The sequence below is a fragment of the Octodon degus genome, unplaced genomic scaffold (assembly GCF_000260255.1).
Source record: "Octodon degus isolate 3935 unplaced genomic scaffold, OctDeg1.0 scaffold00098, whole genome shotgun sequence".
Lineage (NCBI taxonomy): Eukaryota > Metazoa > Chordata > Mammalia > Rodentia > Octodontidae > Octodon > Octodon degus.
The window spans coordinates 214,676-237,420 of record NW_004524674.1 but is presented as its reverse complement, the minus strand read 5'-3'; the positions used below and the strand labels follow the sequence as shown (position 1 = coordinate 237,420).

The 22,745-nt window shown below is 46.6% G+C and overlaps 1 protein-coding gene across 2 annotated transcripts in view; it reads left to right on the top strand.

The window, feature by feature from the left end:
* Positions 1–22,745, top strand: part of Trpv3 (transient receptor potential cation channel subfamily V member 3) — a 32,438-nt gene that overhangs the window by 5,895 nt on the left and 3,798 nt on the right. For both annotated transcript variants that reach the window (XM_004638281.2, XM_004638280.2), the window contains exons 3-14: positions 3,730–3,834; positions 3,947–4,033; positions 4,598–4,752; positions 5,521–5,697; positions 8,186–8,326; positions 10,652–10,932; positions 12,182–12,358; positions 13,321–13,479; positions 14,294–14,395; positions 15,420–15,493; positions 18,881–19,046; positions 21,778–21,844. In XM_004638281.2, coding sequence (XP_004638338.1) covers positions 3,730–3,834; positions 3,947–4,033; positions 4,598–4,752; positions 5,521–5,697; positions 8,186–8,326; positions 10,652–10,932; positions 12,182–12,358; positions 13,321–13,479; positions 14,294–14,395; positions 15,420–15,493; positions 18,881–19,046; positions 21,778–21,844 — 1,691 coding nt within the window. The remainder of the gene's footprint in view (positions 1–3,729; positions 3,835–3,946; positions 4,034–4,597; positions 4,753–5,520; positions 5,698–8,185; positions 8,327–10,651; positions 10,933–12,181; positions 12,359–13,320; positions 13,480–14,293; positions 14,396–15,419; positions 15,494–18,880; positions 19,047–21,777; positions 21,845–22,745) is intronic.

Below are 22,745 nucleotides of genomic sequence, written 5' to 3'. Positions count from 1 at the left end.
TGTCACATGGACAAGAACATGCCATGTGCTTATGATAGGGGGTGGAAAGTGGGTGTGAAGGATAAATATGGCAGGCATGGTTCAGGTGCTCTTGGGCTGTAGCTGCTTTGCCCAGCAGTTAGGTCCTTTATTCTCCCTAGTGTTCTCCCAGCCTAGTCTTATCACTGTCCTCACATCCTGTGCCTCTTCCCCAGTGTAGCCCTCCCTGTCCTGTCCAGGAAGATGTTCTCTTGCTTCTTTCTCTGCCTCTGCACTTTTCCAAAACCATAGGCCTATTCAAGACTCAGACTGCATCCTACTGTGGCAAAGCAGGGTCTTCCCCACCTGGTTTCTACAGTGTTCCCTTACCCTAAGCACCTATAGCCCAGTCCCTCTCCAGAAAGGTGGAAGCTGTGATCAAAATGATGTTGGCCCTATTGAGGTCTCTGAGGGTGAACTTCCTGGGATACTCATGTGTTTCTTCCTTGACCCATAAAAAGTGCTCTATCATGAGCATCTGGGTAGGTTCTGAATAAGGGGATAGGTCAATGAAGGAGTAGGTTGGAAGATGAAAGGAGAGGGTGAACTTACAGGCAAGCAGCCCAGCCACCCTACACCTGTAAGGGCATGGCAGGGTGAAATGATGCTTCTCAAATTTCACTGGCTTCAGATGTGGGCTGGATAGATGTGCTCATGACCTGGCTTCTTAGAAGATCCTCTGGAGGTTTCTGTGGTCCCTTATAGGAGGGCTTGAGGAGGAAGGGAGGGGAGGAACTACAAAGGACCCCTTTTCAGCTCCTTGTGCAAGACTGGGCTGAGGAGAAGTGAAAGCTTTTGGAAACTGAGTCCAGTAAGAGTCAAGTGAAAGACGCAGCTTTCCAACAATATTTACAGTTTAGGGTTGTATCAATCTGTGTATTGGTCCTGTCAGCAGATATCTGCATTTATCCACCCCATCTCCCCACCTGACTACTCATTATCCATCCACTCATCCATTTATCTTTCCATCTATCCTTCCATCATCTACTATCCACCCATCCACTCATCTGTCCATCTGTCTGACCAACCAGTCTTCATTCTACTTACTTATCTTTCCCTCATCACCTATCTTCTCATTAATTTGTTCAGTGAAGGCTTCTGACTGTCAGCATCACTGATGGAGAGTCAAGGAGGAATCTAGAGAATCAAGGATGATGCAGTTCTAGTCCCTGCCATTGAGGAATATGGGGCTGAAGATAATATATTATTCCAAGTCAGGAAAGATATGGCCTCAAGGCACTATGGCCCTGGTCTTCCCTAGGGACCAGTTCTGATCAGCCCCCTGGAACAATGGCTTTAACACTGTATCTTCAGCTCCTGGGGCAATGCCCGGCAAACTGTAGGTGTTCAAAAAACACTGAGTAAATGAGCTACTGAGGTACCCAGAAAAGTAAAGTAGGGTGGGGTCTGAGCAGGGGCCAGACCACTGTCTAAGAGAAAAAGCTGTGAATGTAGATTTGGGACCTGTTTGGAGATGATCTGGCAAATCTCAATCACGATGCTTGAGAGTAAGCCTTCAGGAGCTATGTTTGGAGACTGTGTGACAGGCTGCCACAGCAGAGAGGGACCAGCCTTAGGGTGATGATTCTGGGCCACTGCCAGTGTGAAGGGGAGTGGTGATCAGAATGACTGACCTCTGCTGCCCACTTCAACTGGATAGTTCAAAGGTGGATGATCCCATAGCTGTCCTAGCTTTGCAGTCCAGTGTTTAGGAATCATCTGACCTAACAATCACCCATTCAGACAAGGACTCAAAAACAAGAAATGAAAAGTAACTGTCTGCTACTGCCCAGGAGGCAGAGGCAGAGGCAGAGGCAGAGGCAGAGGCATGTTAGAACCTATGCTTTGAGTTCCTAAGCAAAGATTTATACCTCCTTTTGCTTGCTATTTTGGAAGAAGATTTACTTTTAGTTCATGTCAGAAGTTTTTCTCTTTTTTAAAAAATCTTTGTTATTTTAGGGAAAGGTCTACAGGGTGTTCAGGGTCTCACTACTAGATCAGACTCACAGTGATTCTCCTGTTTACAGCCTCCTAAGAGCTGAGATTACAGGTATGCGCCACCACGCCCAGTCTCAATTGCCATCTCAGTGTGCCCTGGGGTTGGGGCCAGCACTGCAGGCCTGGGCGGAAGTTTTTCTTTTGATGGTCAGGAGCCAGAAGATGAAGGCAATGGACTTCTGGCCTGTTTATGGATGAGCTCTGAGGCTTTTAGGCTCATCTGTGCTCGGAGAAGAGGAGGAACCTGCAAGGCTGGCCTGAATCTCTCCTGCCTGCTTCACCCTGAGAAGTGTCTCTATTGGTCAACCTTCCTCTGGAACTAAGCCTTACTGTTGGTTTGGCCAGTAGCAGGCTCAGAGGACTGAGAGCAGAGCAGTGTGGATTGTGAATGGACATGAGCCTCTTACCAATTTATCTTCTATCTGGGGAGACCAGGATGACCATGGATGAGCTGCTTCTCCATATCCAGTCTTAGTTGCCTCATCTACAGAATAGGACCAGCATCCCTTCCTTACTGCCCTCCTTCTGAACTTTATACAGCTAGATTGCATTTGGGGAGCTCTTCCAGGGTCTTAGGAGAAAGGGTGGGTGTATGTTGGTCCTTCTGGGCCTAGGAGAAAAGCAGGCAGTAAAGGTGCTTAAAAGCCCATTGCCTGGACAGAGGCCCCACAACCAGGAGGTCACTGTGCTGGAGAGGTCACAGGGTTGGAGACTGTGCTTCAGCAGTTGCTGCAACTGAGGTCATTCTTAGTGTGATCCTCACTAACCTAGTTGTCACCAGAAGGTCCACGTCTGGGTGTGTGATTACAGTTTCCAAAGTCATGCATGTCTGCATCTGTGGGTGTGTCTACAGGTGGGGCAGGCTGTGACTAGTAGGGAGTCACAGCTCCAGGATGAATCTTAGCTTTCTTGGGGCAGTTTCTCCTTTTGTGAAGCTCAGCCAGGTCACAATGACCCAGCCCCTGGGCTCCAAGGAGAAGCTAACCCCAGGCCCGGCTTCCCCCTCCACTATCTGACATCGTTTCCTGGGCTTTCCTCCTTGATGATGAGTTCTCAGCCCTGTCCTCTGACCTCTCTGGTTCTCCTGCCCTACAGCAGCCTTCTCAGCCCATTTTCTGTTGTGGCAAACACCACAGATGCTGATCAAAGTAGTTGAGAGTGGAGGGGTGGATAGTGCTGGAGCAGCCAGAGTGACTCCCCCAAGAGCTAGAAAGGAACCTGTAGAGTGGTCTAAAGGATTTTTCCTACAGGCCCTCATTTCACACTGTGTTCTGAGGGGCAGCTGAGCAGGAAGGGCATCTAGCTCCTGTTGCTGTCTTGCCATCTTTGAGGAGCCTTTCATACCTAGAGGCAACTGTAGTCCTCAGGTGTTAGACACCTGTACCAGAAGTGACTTTTGGTTCATCCACCCAGTATTTCCAGTGACAGGAATCATTGGTTGAGCATGAACACACAGTGTGGCTGTGACACATCGGTGGCCCAGATCTGAATCTAGGCTCTGCCACATCCCTGTGGGTGGCCTTGGGCAAACTGTTTGACCCCAGAGCCTCCCATGACCAGACTGTGACATGAAAATGAGGACAGTGAGTGAGGGCTGGATGAGGTTTTGGACCCGCTCAGAGCTGGTCGAGAGTGAATGTGCAGTGTGGCTGTGACACACAGGTGGCCAGATCCTGCATCAGCTCTAATGGCCTTGTTTGGGTGTCTTCTCAGTGCTCACTTTTTCCTGGAGATAGAAGGCTTCGAGCCCAACCCCACTGTTGCCAAGACTTCCCCGCCTGTCTTCTCCAAGCCGATGGATTCCAACATCCGACAGTGGTGAGTACTGGCCCTGGCCGAGCTCTCCACTCCAGCATGTGGCCAGGCCTGGCTGGGGTATGCTGCCATTGTCCATCTTAAAATTTGTTGTCCCCATGCCCCCTGCTTCCAGCATCTCTGGTAACTGTGATGACATGGATTCCCCTCAGTCTCCTCAGGATGATGTGACAGAGACCCCGTCCAATCCCAACAGTCCAAGGTGAGTCAGGTCCTTCCCTTCCTCCCCTGGGCCCACTGAGGGGCAGTGTTGGAGGAAAAGGTTCCAGGGACCTATGGGGGAAGGGAAAAAAGAGCCACCATTCCTGAAGTGTTGGGACAAATGGCTGGAGGTTTAGCCCATGTAAAATGATACTTTTGGGCTGGGGAGACAGCTCAGTAGAATAAGCGCTTGCCTGGCAAGTGCAGGGTCCTGAGTTCAACCCCCAGTACCACAAAAAAAAGATACTTTTTCATTATAAAACACTCAAAACCTTCCTCCAGCAACCTATCTTTTGAGGTAATAGCTACGCACAGTTTGGCATATACCTTTCCTGATCATTCCTCTGTATCTCTGGACATATATTTCAATACATGTGATAGCCACTAGACAGAAACAGGAGTCCGATGAGGCAATGGGGAGTCCAGAGCCAGAACATGAATTCAGGGACAGCAGGCATTGTGACAACTGTGTGAGATGCTAGGGGACTGGCTGATGGCCCTGGAGGGTTAGTAACTCTGGTGGGGGAGAGTGGGGTAGTGAGTTAGAAACATTTTCTGGCCTTAGTGCAAACCAGGCCAAGGAGGAGCAGAGGCGGAAAAAGAAGCGGCTAAAGAAACGCATCTTCACGGCTGTTTCTGAGGGCTTCGTGGAGGAGCTGGTAGAGCTGCTGGTGGAACTGCAGGAGCTTTGCAAGCGCCGCCGCGGCCTGGATGTGTCTGGTTAGTGCGTGGTCCTGGGAGCTCATGCAGGCCTGGAGATCCCCACTTGTTTCTACTTGGCTCCTGCTCCATCTCCTGTGGGGTCAGAATGTGAAGACCCTTGAATGCTGGGCTAGTGACCTTGAACTATACTGTGAAGGCAGTGGGGTGTCATGGATGGGTTTAAGCAAGTGAGGGTCATGGCCTGGCTACTGCAGGGACGATGGAGTAAAACTGGAAAAGGCTGCCAGATAAGCAGGATTGAAGTGCTGAATGAAGCAGGCCTAGAAGAAGGGGGTAGAGACCTCTGTAGAGTTCCTCAGGCAGGGTGCTGGCAGGACCCAAGGACATGGGGAAGGAGGGAGGAGTCCCTGGTAAGACCACTTGGATATGGGTAACTTGGTGGGGCCGTGATTGTCCAGGGGACCAGGAGAAGAGCAGGTTGAAAGGAAGAGGATAAGTTTTCAAGGCCACGAAGAGGGAGCAGGCAGGGAGGAGGTGGAGATTCCACGGTGTCAGCACTGAGGGGGACAGTGGGAAGCTGGGTGGTGATGAGACTTCCCCCAAAAGGGAGAAGGTGCAGTGGGTGAGAATCAAAGGCCTCAGGTAGGGCTGTCATGGACACAAAGAAGGAAGAAAGCAGAACCAGAGGAAGAGGAGCCCAGAGAGTGCCGGGCCAGAGGGGACGGAGCAGAACCTTGAGGCTGCGCTCCTACCTCCTCCAGGCTGGGCAGGCCCAGGGTGGTTGGTCAGTGCTGGCTGTGCCTCTATCCTGTCACTTGCCTGCAGACTTCCTCATGCACAAGCTGACAGCATCAGACACGGGGAAGACCTGCCTGATGAAGGCCTTGCTAAACATCAACCCCAACACGAAGGAGATCGTGCACATCCTACTCACCTTTGCAGATGAGAATGACATCCTGGACCAGTTTGTCAATGCTGAGTACACCGAGGAGGCCTATGAAGGTACCCTGCCCACAGGGGCTGCAGATGGGTGTCTCTAGGGTTCTCATGGCCAGTGACAGCTATGTCACACAGAGGATTTGCTGCCAACAGGAAGCCCCAGCACACAGCCTAGTGTGGGCAGGCAGCAGGTACTCCTCTTGTTCTTTCTTATTTCTGAAAATGGTTGGATGCTCTGGCTGCATGCTAGGCATCGGTACTAGGTTACAATAGGAAACAAATCAGATTTAGGCCGCTGCTCTAAATAAAGTAATTTTATTTTATTTTTATTATTATTATTATTTTTTGTATTTAGGACAGGGTATACAGGGTCTCACTGCATAGATCGGACTCTTAGTTATCTTCCTGTTTACAGCCTCCCAAAGTGCTGGAATTACAGGTGCATACCACCATGTCCAGGCCCAGTCTCAGTCGCCCTCTCAGTGCACCTCCAGGGTAGGGCCGGTGCGGTAGGCCAGGGGAATCGAATTCCCAGGCCCTGCGTTTGCCTAAGCAGGTGCTTTAATCCACTGAGCTTAAATAAGGTAGTTTTAGACAAAAAACTATATGAAAGTAAAATAAAATAAAGAAGGTAGCTGGGCAGAAAAAACAGGCTGGGTAACTGTGGAGTGGATGGACAGAGAGGTATCTTGACCTGCAGGATGAGGCGGATCTAGAGCAGAACAAGGGCAGGAGCCTTGAAGTAGGAATGAGCCTGGCATGTTCCAGCCATGGAAAGGAGGCTGGAGACCCAGGCAAGGCCAACAGAAGGCCTCTAGTCACATGAATGTCACCATCACTATCTCTCTTTCTCTCTCTCTCTTTTTTCTTTTTTTTGAGCCAGGGATTGAACTCAGGCCCTTCCACTTGCCAGGCAAGCACTTATTCTACTAAGCAATCTCCTCAGCCCCCTGAGCTATCTCCCTGGGCCTAACTGTCTCTTTTTGGGTCTCAGTTTTGTGGCTTCCATTGTAAGTGGGCCATGGAGACAAAATTTGGGCCAAGACTGGGGACATAGCTCAGTGGAAGAGAGCTGGCCTAGTCTAGCATGCATAAGGCCCTGGCTTTGATTCCTAGCACTGAAATAAGAAAAAAAAAAGAAAGAAAGAAAGAAAAAGAAAATATTCATGATAGAGTGAGTAAGATATGTGCTCATTGTGCTCCTCTGAGGTTTTAGAGTCAGTAACTGCCCATTAAGGTTATGTACTGTTGGCAGAAATAATGTCTCCTGATTGGCCATCCTGCTGATGTGCCAGGGTCCACTAAATCTTGCAGTTTTTCCAGGTGGATGTTGAGATTGGGCCCTTGACCCTTCTCATGGGACAAAACAATGTAGATTTACTGTTTGAACTCTGCAGACTTTCAAATGGAATTTTGTCAAATATAATACAAATGCAAAGATTGTGATAGTCTAGAAGCAATGGAGAAAGGGAGAAGAAATGCAGAAAAGATTGCTGTGATTGACTGCTGAATGCATACAGGGCTGCCTGGCAGTCAAAGCAAAGATCAAAACTGAATGAGTCATAAATTGTTCTTAGCTTGTCACAAGGGAGTTGACAGTAGTCCTATAGACAGCAAGGTGTCAGACCAGTGTTTCAAGCTTGCTTGTCATGATTCTATCCCCTTTACAGTCCCCTTGTGTTCCTTCCTTCTTGTCAGCACTACAGGAACCTACTGACTCCCTTCTCCTGGCAGTGACCCCCCACTTTTTATGGATCCAGGGTCTTACCCTGTGTACAGGCTGGCCTTGAACTCACTGTGTAGCTCAGGTTGGTTTGAACTCATGGTGATCCTCTTGCCTTGGCTTCCTGAGTGCTGGGATTACAAGCTTACACCACTACTGCCAGCTTGGTAGGCTCCTTTTGAGGACTTCCTCATGCACAAGCTGACAGCATCAGACACGGGGAAGACCTGCCTGATGAAGGCCTTGCTAAACATCAACCCCAACACGAAGGAGATAGTGCATATCCTACAGGGATTCTTGGATGTCCTCAAGGACAGGGTGGTGTGAAGATAGTCTGCTGCCCAGAGTTGGTTCACCAGTGCTCTTAGGGTCTCACCTCTGAGAACTGAATATTTTTTTTTTTTTGAGTGAATGAATGGAAGTTTTGTATTTTTAAAAATTTTTTGGTACCAGAAATCGAACTCAGGACCTCACACTTGCTGTGCCACTGAGCTATCTCTCCAGCAGAATGGAAGTTATTAGGGTCTCTGTTAAGGCTTTGCTGTTCTGGCCTCAGATCCTTACCTCTCTTCTTCTTCGTCTCCCCTGACCCTTCCTTCTTTCTCAAATATTTTGTCTGTGGGCTTGGAGGGGGCTATGGACCACCTGGTCTCTGCGGAGGGGAGGAGAAGCAGTTACTTCTGTCTTTCGGCAAACCCACCTTATGGCCACCAATTTGCCACTGATGTTATTACAGTCGGTATTTTAGGCAGTCCCCATCCCCGGGGCTGGGTGTCACCAGGGCCGGGCTCTAAGTGATGGCCCCGCACATCTCTGTTGTGTTCGCAGGACAGACGGCTCTCAACATCGCCATCGAGCGGCGCCAGGGAGACATCGCCGCTGTGCTCATTGCCGCGGGGGCCGACGTGAACGCCCACGCCAAGGGGGTCTTCTTCAACCCCAAGTACCAGCACGAAGGCTTCTACTTTGGTGGGTGCCGTCCCAGTTTGCGCGGCTATGGGAGGCCGGAATGCGGAAGGGGGAAGGGGAGGAAGGGCTCCCTCTGCGCTCTGTGACAGCTCGGGTATCTGCCCCAAGCGCCGCTGGTGGGCTGGACAGCCAGCTCCTTTGCGGAGGTCCGAGGCCTCGGAGCACAGAACCTGATTAGGAAGCAGTTGGGGCCGATCTGAGCAGGACCCTAGGGCCGATCGACCAGAGTGGAGTTGGGAAGGTAGTGTAGGATGCTGGGTGTCACCTCATCCTCAGAGGGAGTGGGGACATCCACCTGGGCTGCAGCCTGTAGGGAACAAAAACCTGGGAAGGAATCCAGCGGGCAGCCCCGCTTTATGGGTTTACGGGGGGTAGGGCCGTTTTGGAGGGGAGACGACCTGCTTTGCCTAGTGAGGCCTTGGTGTAGGAGAAGGTCTTGGCTTCCGGTTCTGGCCTTTCAGGATTGCGAATGGGGAGTCACAGGTGAGAGCAAAATTTGAGCTCACAAATTGGGGAGCTCCAAAGTAATTGGGGTTAGACTTGTCAACTTAAAGTAAAAACAACAGCAACAACAAAACCCCCAAAAAACACAAACAAAAAACCCCCAAAACAAAACAAATAACACCAAACAACAACGACAAATCTCAGGGTCTCCAAAAAGTGCTGATGCTTGTTTGAGAAGAGCAAGGCTTTGCAATGGAAATAGCAGACAGAGCACTGTAATGGCCATGCCAGGCCTTAGCTGACTAAGGGGGTATTCACAGGCCGGGGAAAGCCCAAGTTTTTCAAGACAATGACAAGGAGGGTTACCTCAGATATTTTGGAACACTATTCTTTGACTTTAATAATTAATAACAAGAGCAGAGTCAGTCCCGGGTAAACAGAAGGCAAGTCTTGGGCAGATGTCCTTCTGAAGTACTTTTCGCATAAGGTCACTGTGTCCCCTGTGCAACTTGTGGTCCTGTTGCTGGTAGTTACCTGCGGAGACTTCATACACAAAAGCCCTTCTTTCTCAGCCTCCTTGCTTCATCTATTTTTTGGTTCTTTTTCTTGATGGCATTGACACAAGTGATTCCATTTTGATTCTGACAAGGGTCACATTTCTTTCATAGATGCTCTGCTTGCAAAAAAAAAAAAAAAAAGTCGAAATGTACAATTTTGATTTGGTGAAATTCACCTGCTTTGGTGTATAGCTGTTATTTTCACAAATGCTCAGAGTTATGTGACCACCACAAGACCACCAGGGGCTCCGTTAGGCCACAGCATTTCTCCAAGCAATTTATCTGCAAACCCCTTTCTCCCACCCCAGCCGTTGTCCAGGAGCACTGATTTGTTTTCTTCTCTGGGTGGCTTTTTAATCAATAGGACTAGGTGAGTCTCACATCCTGGAGAACAGGGTGGGATAAAGAGAGGGACCAGGAGGGAAGTAGGAGCCCTGACATGCAGTCCCAGTGCTGTGTGACACTGAGGAATCACTTGCCTTCTCTTTTCTTAGCAAAAACATAATGAGAGTCTACTGTCTGGCTCAGGTCCTGTTCTAGGTGCTTGAAATACGTGAGCAAACAAAACAAAGATCTCTGTCTCAGTGGGACTTATATTCTAGGTGTGGAGAAAGACTATCAATAATAAACATTATAAATAAGCATTTATAGACTATGTTAGAAAAAAAAAAGGGGAGTGCTATTGAAAAACACACAAAGTAAAACAGAAGAGGAAACATAAATTCTGTCTGGAGCTGGAGGGAGGTAGATTTTCAACTTTAAATAAAGTGACTAAGGTGATAGTTGAACACAGAATGGAAAGAAGTGAAAGAGTAGGCACTGGGATGCAGATACAGCGAGGAAGAGGGGACAGCCTGTGCAGAGGCCACTGTCACCAGTGCGTGCAGGATGTTGCTCCTTTCAAAAACATACCAAACTAACCACAAGATGGCGAAGTGCTCAGCCTTATTTGTGGAGCAGGAAGAAGGCCACTGAAGGGGAGGGAGGAAGAAAAGACGGGAGTTAGGAGACACAAGGCTTCAAGTGCATTTTGGAGGTTGAGCTTCTATGCTGCTTAAGGCTGAACATGTCAACAGGCTCTGTCTGGCTGCTGCACTGAGCACAAAGGGATGGAGAACCAGGGGACAGGGATCAAGGGCCAGTTAGGCAGCTCTTGCAAGGATCTAGGTTGGCTTTCCTTGAGACAAAGAACAGATGAGAAAGTCAGAGAATGTTAGGAGTAGTGCCCATGACGTGGTTAGGGTATGGGCTCTTGTCCTAGGGTCTGGGGGCCACTGCTTCTGGCCCATAAGAGGACTGAGCCCTAGAGCTCCATTTTTTCCAGGTGAGACACCCCTGGCCCTGGCAGCATGCACCAATCAGCCTGAGATTGTGCAGCTTCTGATGGAGAACGAGCAGACAGACATCACTTCGCAGGACTCCCGGGGAAACAACATTCTGCATGCACTGGTGACGGTGGCTGAGGACTTCAGGACCCAGAATGACTTCGTGAAGCACATGTATGACATGATCCTGCTACGGAGTGGCAACTGGGAGCTGGAGACCATGCGCAACAACGACGGCCTCACACCGCTGCAGCTGGCTGCCAAGATGGGCAAAGCTGAGGTGGGCCATGGCTGCAGGTGGCGGGAGACTGGGGAGGCACAGCCGTCCCTCTGCCAGGTCTAGGGCCTTTCTGAGGATCCCTTAGTCCACAGCCTGATGGAACTGGGAAAGTTTTATCCTCAGGTCTAGAATGCAGTTGTGGCCCAAGGCAGGTTTCTGAGTGATCACACAGAGCAAGGGAAGGGCTGCTGTGGGCCCTCACTCTGGAGTTTGATCCCATGCTCTGTGGTTTTAACTCTTGTCCTGGGACTTCCTCTGTGGTTCTAGATTGGGAGAGCCCTGAGGCTGAGGTGATACACATTTCACATGCTTTGCTGCTGAGCATTCCTGCATGGTGAGGCAACCACCCAACCTCTACTTGGGTGTCTGGCCCTTGAGCTTTTTGGCCCCTTATGAGGACAGGAGTTCTTCATAGCTGTTCTGGATCCAGAGCCAGTGGGTTGATGCTCTGAGATTATGGAGAGATCTCAGTCTGTGGGTCAAGGCAGAGTTTTGAAGCACAATATTCCTAGCAGAGTGTGCCTTTGTTGTTGTTTTGTTTTATTATTTGAGACCAGGGGCTTGCTCTGAAGTTCAGGCTGGCTTTGAACTCGCCATAATCTTTCTGCCTCAGTCTCTCAAATACTAGGATTACAGGGGTGCACCACAATGCTGGGCCCTTTGTGCTAAAGAACTCAAGGTTGAGCTGAGAGCTCAGAGCTCCAATTCTTGGAGAAGACTTGGGCTGTTCTGGGCTCAGATTTTTATCAGTGACTGGAGCTGTGTCTTGATCTGAGATCCAAGTTAAGGCTCACATTCTTCTCAGGGAATGAATCCAGAGGTCTGAGCCTCTTCTGTTGTCCCCAAGCCTGGGAGGGGACTGTGACTCTGGGAAGGCTGCAGAGAACACTGTGAACCCATCCATCTCCCAAGCCAGCTGCCCTGAGGCCTTTGCGTCTATCCCAGTGGCCAGGGCTGGGTACCACAAGGGACCTTCTTATTCTCTTGTGGGGGAGGAGCAGTTAGAGAATAGCTTGAACAGGGATGGAATTGTGTGCCTGCCTACTCTCCCCTCCCCTCTACCCCCAGGTCATAGCTTTCTGTGGCTTTGAGGCAAGTCAGATGGCAACTGTGGCTTCATCTCTGCCTGTCACTGTGATGTGTACTCTCCCTGCCTCTCCAGCCCAGGGAGGAGGCTCCCTCTATAGAGATGGCCCAGGATCCCAACCCCTACTCAGTGCCTGACAATTCTTCCTCTTCCTGCCCCCAGATCCTGAAGTACATCCTTAGTCGTGAGATCAAGGAGAAGCCTCTCCGGAGCCTGTCCAGGAAGTTCACAGATTGGGCGTACGGACCTGTGTCATCCTCACTCTATGACCTCACCAATGTGGATACCACAACAGACAACTCTGTGCTGGAAATTATTGTCTACAACACCAACATTGATGTGGGTCCTGTGGGTGGGCCTGGAGGGTGGGGAGCAAGGGCTGGACATCAGGCCAGGGGCTCAGGGGGTACTGGAAGGACCAGATTCAGCCAGCTTGCCAGTGTCTGTATAACCCTGGTCCTTTGTCTCACTGACAGAGCCAGGCACAGGAAAGTCAGAATCTGGGGCTGATGCTGGGCAACCTCAGATTGTAGACCCTAGTGTTAGGGGGATTCTGGGGCCACAGAATCTTGGGCAGTTTGGGTGTGCATGAGGGGTGGATGGTGTTGATCATCTCCACCTTATTTCTCTCCCACTCCCCCTGCCAGTTTGTACAGCCTGATTTGGAATCCTTTCTTCTCTTAGCTCTAGTTCCACATGAAGGGCATGGTGTACACAGTTGAAGATTTCAAGGGCCTTCCTGGAGGAGGCTGGAGAGAGGAGCTAGTAAAGTTGGAGGTGAAGAGAAAGGGCCAACTCCGAGATTTTCAGCTTTTGGGTAAAGTGAGGAAGCAGGCTGGGTCTTCAGTCTTCTTATCTTACCAACAATTCTGCTTGCCCAAGCCTGCCTCTGCCAGGGTCTCCCTGGGCCCTCACAGCAGCCTGGTTGGGAGGGCAGGGATTTTTTAGATGAGTTTTTATAGATGAGGATTCTGAGGCCTAGAGAGGATTAGGGGCTCTCCTGAGGTCACACAGGGAATTGAGACAATTTGGGACTGGAACCCTTTCTTAGTCCTCACTGTGCATTAGGTTCTCCTACTGGAAATCCCAGCCTCTTGGGGTATTTGGCTGCTGCGGGCATACACTGGAAGGAGCCCTAGGAGCTGCAAATTACCCTCCCAACATTTCCAGCTAAACCAGTCCATAGCACATCATGACTGGGCCTGTTCTGCCAGGGGCCCCAGTGACTCAGAGCTCTTTTGGAAATGGCCTCTCCCTACCTCACTTATCTCCATGGTGACTGGTGGCATTCTACCCCCCAGAACCGGCATGAGATGCTGACCCTGGAGCCACTGCACACACTGCTGCATATGAAGTGGAAGAAGTTTGCCAAGTACATGTTCTACTTGTCCTTTTGTTTCTATTTCTTCTACAACATCACCCTGACTCTCGTCTCTTACTACCGTCCCCGGGAGCCAGAGGTATGTGGGTTGTGGGGGCAGATGGAGAGGTTAAAGCTGCAAGAACTTAAAGCTGCCCCATTTGTAGATGAGGAAACTCAGGCTCAGAGGGGCCAAGAAATTCTCATGAAATGCCTCCCCAAAGCCCCCAGCAGTGTTGGCAAAGCAGGGAAGAGTGGGAGCTAGTCCTACTCTCTTTCAGAATTTCTGGGGAGCTGAACACATCTTTGGAAGTTAGTTGGGGTGGGCTCTATGTGCACAGCCCCAGGCTGACTCAGGTTGAAGGGGGAGTTGAAGAATGAGGAACTCCAAGTCCTGCCAGGTTTTCTGTCTGGCTCTAGAAAGGACTGGGTGTTTCTGCTGTGAGGGCTACAGGAAGTGTGTGTGTGTGTGTGTGTGTGTGTGTGTGTGTGTGTGTCTGTGTCTGTGTCTGTGTGTGTGTGTTGGAGGGTAGGGTTAGTTGGCCAACTTCCCCAGAACTTTGGGCCTTAGTTTCCCATCTGCCACTGGGGACACAGTCTGGACTTCATTTACCTTGCTAGGAGGCCCTGTTGAGTGACTGGTGAAGTGTAGTTCTGGGAGGGACAATGAAATGGAGCATGTGGGGCTCTTAGCACAGAGTGTCCTGATCTCTTGACCATTGAGTCCCGATTCCCACTGAGGAAAAGGGTAGGGATGTGTACCTTTTCTTGCCCTCCATGGAGATAGGACTTCATGCTGGCTCTGATTCTGCTTGAGGTTTTGGCATGTGTATACATCATGGCCACTCCAGAGGGACCCTGCCCTTCCTGCTGACTCTCATGTTCACCTTCCTCCTTTCTCCCTTCTCTCCCAGGACCTCCCACACCCATTGGCCCTGTCACACAACATGGGGTGGCTGCAGCTCTTAGGAAGGATGTTTGTTCTCATCTGGGCGACATGCATCTCTGTGAAAGAGGTGAGTGGGCATCTGAGTCCTTCCAGACTGCCCTGTGAGGCAGGCAGGGTGAGGGCAGGTCTGGCACCCACCCTACCCTGTTCTGCCAACATTACTCGGGCTTTGGGGAGGCATTTTATTTCTAAACCTTAGATTTCTGAGTTATAACACAGGAGAAAATGAGAAAGGAGGGTCTGTCCTCGTGACCTCACCCCCTCCACAATCAGCCAACTGTTTACTAGTTGTACTTCTAGCCACTTCCTGTTCATACTCCTCAACATTGTCCACTGATGTGGCCACCTGCATTCTCATATCCACCCATTCATCCATTCAAATATCCATGTAACCCTACTTACCATTCTTCCATGCTTTATCCAACCATTTTCTATCTATCCATCTGTCCATTCATCCATTCATCCATCTATCCTTAATCTGTCAATTCAACCAATCAACCCGTGAATTAACTGGCGCATTATGAACACCCACTACACATGAGGCTCTGGAGGAGGTGATAGGGATGAAGGAAGTTTTCCCTCTTTGAGTCCTCTATCTGATAGGGTTGTTACATGGGCACAAACGTCTAGACTTTAAGATAGATTTTGCAAAGGTCCCAGTGGTCAGAGGAAGGCAGATAACTTCTATCTGGGAGTAAGGGAGGGAAGAAAACCTTGAAGATAGAAATGGCACTTTCTCTGATAGTGTAGGCTGGATATGAAGGTATTGGGGATAAAGAACAGTATGCACAGAAAATTTGGCCATATTAGGGAAATGGTATCTGTAACTGTAGTGATTGATTTTTGTAGTGATTGGTTTGAGGATGGGGATGAAGAATTAGAGAGGTAAGAAGACTTGAGGGAGCATCCACCTTGACTGTGGGTCACCTCTGTTTTCTGGGCACAGGTTCCTTCCTTCCCCTGGGCTCTGGCTAGGCTTTCCCATACTCACCCTGCCACTGCTGAATCTCAGCCCGGGAAACACCCCCTTGCCAGAGCTTCAGAAGAGAGGCAGGGAGAGGGTGAAGCTTTCCTTTCCTTTCTGACCTTAGGGAATTGCAATCTTCCTGCTGAGACCCTCAGATCTGCAGTCCATCCTGTCAGATGCCTGGTTTCACTTTGTCTTGTAAGTAGGTATATCCCTTTGGTCACTACCTCACACCCCAGGCCAGAGTTCTCCTTTGTGGCTGTTATATCCATTTGGAACATCCCCCCCTCCCCCCGTAAAAGAGGCACATAGATACCTGTGGAAAGGACCAGAACTCCCAGGACAGTGCCCAGTGTCTGGTGGCAGTGATGGCTGACTCTACCTTGTCACAGAGCCCCAAGAACATGGGACAGTCATGAAAAGGGTTAGCAGTCCTGTTGATTTTTTTTTTTTTTTTTTAACAAAGCAATGTTCCAGAGCAGACTTTCCTAGTTACACAGGGCCTGAAAAGTCACCCAGTCTCATGATGGTTCAGGGGTGTGGAACACCCAGCCTGTTGATCGCCCTCATTCCCAACTCATGCAGGTCTAGTGGCCCCAGCCATAAAGCCCAGGTGTGAATGAGGTCATGTGAAGCTGTCTACAAAGTCTCATATGGCCTCCATCTTGAAGTCAACAGAGGCTGATTCAGCTTTACTGCTGTGGTAATGGACTAAGATCTGCAGCTTGGGATGCAGAATGCTGGGTATCTCTCCTCTGAGCATGTAGGAAGCCGGTCAATGGACTGAGTCTTGGCTTGATGACTCCAAATGTCCAGATGTTTCATTAAGCATGTACCTGTCTTCCAGATACATGAGCAATTCTTCATCCCTGTGGGCAGGCAGGACACCCAGGTATTCAAGTGAGTTTTGACACTGTCCCAGGATGTAAGACACATAGGCAACTGTCACCCTTGAGGAAGTATGATGATTCCAGAGAAAAATCTATTTCTATATGCAGTGGCTTCAGTGTATTGTCCTGCTCTTTTGCTTCTCATTTACTTTGCTAAGGTGGAAGAAGTGGGTAATATCCTTCCTCCTTTCAGTCCCAAATGTAGTTGATCAATCAGATGTTTGTTCTTCACTGCACCAGAAAAACAAGCTTGCTTGTGTCCTACTTTTGATTTGTTCATAACTGTGGAAACTTCTTGATGTTATAAGCAAGAGTGTTTTTAATGGGATGTCTACTTAAGTGGGAGTGTGTGCACTAGTTAGGAGCATGTTTTGATCTTGCATCTTTGGTATATGTTGTATTTTAAAAGTTTAATTATAGCCAAATATAGAGAACATAAAAGTTACCATCCTGACCATTTTAAAGTGTATATCTCAAAGCTCTGGAGTTCATTGATAATCTCCAGGATGCTTTTGATCTTATAAAACAGACACTCTGTACTTAGAAAACTCCTGATTCTTCTCTGGTAACCAACAATATACTTTCTGTCTCTATGTGTTTGATTACCCTGGCTATCATATCAATAGAGTCACATAGTATTCATCTTTTTTGTGATTGGCTTATTTCATTAAGCCTTTCTAACTTTAAAATTTATTTTTTATTTTATTTTGAAGAGCAAATACTAAAGCAAAGACAAATAGCAGATACAACAATACATATGTTATAGCTTTTCAAAGCAAGAGTAGCAAATTAACAATGGTTGTTACATTAAGTATTTTTATTGTCAAAATCTGTTGCTCAGATTAACAGATATAGTTATGCAAGATTGGGCAAATGATTGAGCATTAACTCTTGCTTTCAATAAAACAATTTTTTCTTGTCTTTTTTACTTTTTAAAAAAATTGTTTTAAAGAGAGTGTAATAATAATTAAGACAAACACATACCTGTTTTTTAAAGCTGAAAAAGAGTAGGATTTGAGGGGCTCTTATTTTATTTTTTATTTTTGATACTCTTATTTTAAAGGGCATTAAGTGTAAATATTGGCAGCTTTTGTTATTTTTGGTTACAAATACTGTCACTCATCACATCCTCAGTCTGCCTCAGTAGCTAGCTCCCCAGTGTAGGCAAGAAACATGTGTCTTATGGGTGATTTAAAGAGTGTTTATGGCCTCCTGGGTGGCATGCCAGAATTGGCTAGAGTCCTCGATCTGTATTTTTTTTTAAAAAGTACCTTTTTTTTTTTTTTGCGGAACCAGGGATTGAACTCAGGCCCTTACGCTTGCCAGGGAAGCGCTTATTCCAGTGAGCCATCTCCCCGGCCCCCTATTTTTAAAATATATTCTAATTTTTAAATGTTTTTTTTATCATATTCTGTAGGGACTTAAAGTTCAACATATCAAAAAAAAAGTTCAACATATCAGTACTCAATGAAAAATACCTGTTCCATATTATGCCTAAGATGTTTGATATGCAGACAGATAGTGAGGTTAAGCTTAACAGCCTAAGTTGTATGGTAATAGCAATAAGCTTGTCTTCTGGATGGTTAACAACCTAAGATTGCAGACCAAAATTAGAGAAAAAGGAGGGCTGCAAGGAAAGCCAACATTTTGGCCCTAGCCTTCCAAGGTCAATTAAGACTCAGGACATATGAGAACCTGTACTGTAACGTCATGTAACTCAGTAGTGTCCCAAATTTTCTGATCGAGGAGATTATGGGGCCAAAGAGGAAAGTGATCAGTGATGTAGAGTGTGCCTAAGGAGAGTCACTTGGAGAGAAAACATTCTCTCAGGCTTTCACAGAGAGCACATTGGCCAAACAATGGCTGTGACTCATCCACATGGCTGACACTGACTAAGGTTCTACAATCTGAGGTACAGGATCTCAGGATAAATCCTGAGGGGATTTCACTGACCTTATCAGACCCAAAAGCTACAACTCTTGTTGCATAGGTCCTGCTTTACCTTGGTCTTAACCATCCAGCAGAAAAGTATAAAAACAAAATATAAGAAGTAAAGCCATGCTGTTATGTTGAGCTGTGGGGGACTCAGGTCAACAATTTCTGACATTGCCAGCGAAGTGGAAGACCAATACTATTATGGGCTACTGGACTCTTTTAGAATATTTTATTGAGTTTATACACCTATAATATTTAAATAACGAAACTTAACAAAAAAAGGGTATACAGATGAATGTCCATTTTGTATCTGTGTATTCAAAGTGGTTAGGATAGATATATAGTTACATTCTCTTAATGAATAGAGTGATTTGTTCTAATAGTGTTTGTAAATAGGATATCATGTCCACATCTCGTACAGCAATTAACCACTAGGAAGAATGTATGCAATGTGGGAATTATTGAAACTGTCCTACCAATTTGATTTGAAACTGTCTCATTGCTATTTGTTTATCAATAAAATTATGGGGAAAAAAAGTACTAATCAGCTTCAACCAGCTAACGTATGGCCTCAACTCCTGACTGGTGTTGTCAGCTACAAGGCTGGAGCTCAGATGTAGTCGGACGGTTCTGAGGCAGCCCTCAGCATCCCATCAGAATCAGTCACCAGAGTGACTATCAGGGGTTAAAGTTTGTGGAATCTGAATGTCTGTGCCCTGCTGCTGAGAAGTAAGGTCTGTCTCCTGTGTCTCCTGAACAGTTTTATCCAAGCTGTGCTTGTGATACTGTCTGTCTTCTTGTACTTGTTTGCCTACAAAGAGTACCTCGCCTTCCTTGTGCTGGCCATGGCCCTGGGCTGGGCGAACATGCTCTACTACACGCGTGGCTTCCAGTCCATGGGCATGTACAGCGTCATGATCCAGAAGGTGTGTGGGCTGTGCCTGGGGGTGGGCTGGGTCACGGGGGTGGGGGTGTGAACTGAGGTCTGGAGAGGAAAAGGAGCTTAAGAAAGTGCAGCTCACTGCTCTTTCTTCTGAATGCCACAGTCTCCTTTTGCTTTTGGGAAGACTGTATGTGTTTAAGCCTTAGAATGCTCATGCTTGCTGAACACTGGGAAGGAATACACTTTGTGAAAAAGTGTTCTCACCTCTGGACAGTGGTGTGCTGGAAAAGGTTTAACAATTGTTCTCTGGCTATAAATATTTATATCTGTGTGCATGCATACATGGACATAGTGTGTATGCAGACATACACACAGACAAGTAAATTGTATATAAATGTACAGACATGCATTTATCAGAAATGATAAAATTATGAATTTTACTTACAAAGGACATGCAACATAAAATTTACAAATAATAATAAAATATGCAATCCACTTTATTGTTAATTCCACATAACCTGCTGAGTCTCACAGAATACCTTGTTGCTTTTATTGCCTTCCTCCATCTGTTGGCACCCTATGACTGCATTTGGCCATTGAGAGCATTCTCTTTCAGTGTGAATGCTGGTTCCTATTTTATTAGTAATAACATGAAAGTGAGACAGTGAAGATTTATGTTGGAACTTGTTTGTCAATGAGGTGAGCAGCTTCTTTACTGAGTGGGATAACTTTGCAAAACTAGAAGGATATCTTGTTAACATTTGTGTGTTAGTTATCATATAATGCTACAGAAAGACATAGTTTAAAACTTAATCTGCGCTAACATTTCTTCTGTTACTCTCTCAACAAAACAATGAGTCAGTCTCTGCTTTGTAGCACTTACCAGTTCTTATGAAGTACTATAAATATTCCTCTCACTGGGGCCGGGGAGATGGCTCAGTGGAATAAGTGCTTCCCTGGCAAGCGCAAGGGCATGAGTTCAATCCCAGGTTCCACCAAAAAAAAAAAAAAATTCCTCTCATGAACAATTTCCAGCTGCCGAATTTATGTCACTGAACACAGATTTAGGAATAGATGTGCAGTTACTCATCATTGCAGCTTTTCCATCTTATAGATACCATAGATGTAAGAAACCTCCAAACTTAGAGAGTTGTAAAATACTGTAAATGAGCTAGGAAGTGATCAGTTTGAAAACTAACATTTAATGAAAACATTACTAACAGTAACTCCCACATGTATAAATTATTTTCTTTGTTTTTAATATAATTGATTGTGAGTTTATATGATTAAATGATTTTTGGAATGCAAATTATTTCTCTTTTCCTCTGCTTTATGGAGGTACAATTGATAAATAAAATTGTATAAAATTTAGGTATACTGTGTGAGGACAGGGTACGTATTGTAAAATGATCATCAATTTTAAGTTAGTTAACACACTCATCACATCACATAGTTTTGCTTTTTGTGCCTGTGTGGTAGGAACCTTTAAGATCTCTTGACATGTTTCTTTTTCTTTCTTTCTTTTTTTTCTAGGTTTTGACACATCTATTTATTGCTTAAGCACTTAGTCTAGCTGAATGGAGAGGTGACATGAATCACCTTAGCACTAAACCCCCACATTTTTAGATATTTATTTCAGAAGAAATGAAATCTTGTTAGGTGTTATTATATTAGGAAACATTCATTAAAATGTCTTAATAAGTAGTTAATGTGTTTAAAGACACGTTGAGATGGTCTTATGGGCTAGAGTATCAACAACTTCTCATTTTTCTGAGTTTCTGTCCCAAGGTTATAGATGTTTACAGAATTACTCATACAAACTCACAGGCATTGGAATGAACTATTTTTTAAAGTATGAGTACAATGGACTGCAATTATAAACACAGGCTTGTTCATCTGTAGACAGCAGGAGAAACAGTGAACGTTTCACCTTTTTGGCTGGTAGATGTTCCCCAGGATTTAATAATTTGGATTATTTTCAAGCTAGAGACTTTGCGCATTTATTGGCTTTCTTAGAATTGTTTCCAGAGATATTAGGTAGGTAATGTTACCAGGCTAGTAGTATCAATTGAAATATGATATTGACAGGATAGTTTAATTTAATTGTTGCATATGAACTGAGAACTGATAGGAAAGCTGATTTTGCATATGGATTATACTAGGCTTGGTTTCTTGTGGCAAAACTTAAGAAGAGATATAAGTCAATGTCTTTCCATGGCCAAAGGTCTAGAGGGGGCTCAGATGGCAGCTTTAGGGGGATTGGGAACTCTGCTCCTGCTATCGACATATTTCAAGAATGCAATTTGCTATTGTTAACTACAGTCATCATTTTTTACATTAGGTCCCCAGAACTTAACTGAAAGTTTGATTTAGTTCTTAGTAATGGCTGTGCTTAACAATCAACCCACAAAACTCATCGAAATTCAACAATCCGCTCTTGTGAGCTGGCATGAGCTGGCTCCAGCACGCCACTGCCTCCAGAAGTGTGAGGACTATAGGTGTGAGACTCTCTGGAGAGAGGGAGGGTTGCCCAGAGACCGAGTCCCAGGAGACAGAGGCGAGAACCTGGGGCTGGGGCAGAACTAGAAGGCTTTCTGGAGGAGCTGGGCCCAAAGCTGAGCCTGGGAGCCTCAGGACAAGGCCACTGGGCAAAGGGCAAGTAGTCAAAGTGAAGGTGAGGGTGAGGGGTAGGAGAGGGTGGGAGGAGGCAAGTAGATCAGTTTACAGAGAACGTGCTCACACCTTACACTTGAATTGTTTTTGTTTCATTATAGGTCATCTTGCATGATGTTCTGAAGTTCTTGTTTGTATATATCGTGTTCTTACTTGGATTTGGCGTAGGTAATTGATTCATTACTAACAGTAACTCCCACATGTATAAAGCACTTTATGTAGATGTTGTAATTACCAGTCACACAGCAGCCTCAGCTTTATCAGCTAGCACTGGGACACCTGCATGTTAGTGTTTTCCAGGCTGTATCTTTTTACTTCTCCCATGACTTGATCAACGGGGGAATCATCACCTCTGATCCCAAGGCAGCTGAGGCACAAAACCAGGCCCATCCTTCTTACTCATCCTCACTGTGTCACCTGTCCACACTGTCATACTCATTGTCCCCTGTGACCCTCACAACCCAAGACAGGCTAGGCAGGAGTTTTAAGTCTACTGTACAGATGGGAAAATGAAAGTTTACAGAAATTCAACTGATGGCCTTCAAAAATGGGAGCACAGTAACACATGTAGGAAACTTCTTTTGGCCTTCCATAGCTTGTTATCACCACAATTTGCTTCAGATAACTCTGTGAGAACCTCTGGTTATCCAGGGATGAGGAATGTTGATCCACTTCTTAAAAACTTTCCATCTACAAGGGATAGAATTTCACAACCTTATTTTATTTCTAACTTCTGCATAGAGAGGTTCCCTGGCCTACCCCATAATAGTGTTTTTCTCTCAGTGATCACTGACATTTGAAATTAGTCAGTTGTTACTATCTGCTTAGTATCTTTTTTGGGTTAAAATTTGCTTATTTACTGGCTCCCTCATCTGTTCATCCATGGATCCAAGCATTTGCTCAAACAAATGTAGTTTGTTTGCCTGCTTATGTACCCAGCAATGAACCGCAATTGTGGTATGTTGGAATAAAGACATGAATGAACCTGAGTCTTGCTTCTCCATTACAAAGAGATCCAAGATCTCCCACTCTTGGAGGAGGCAACCCAGTTACAGGGCTCAGGAGCTCA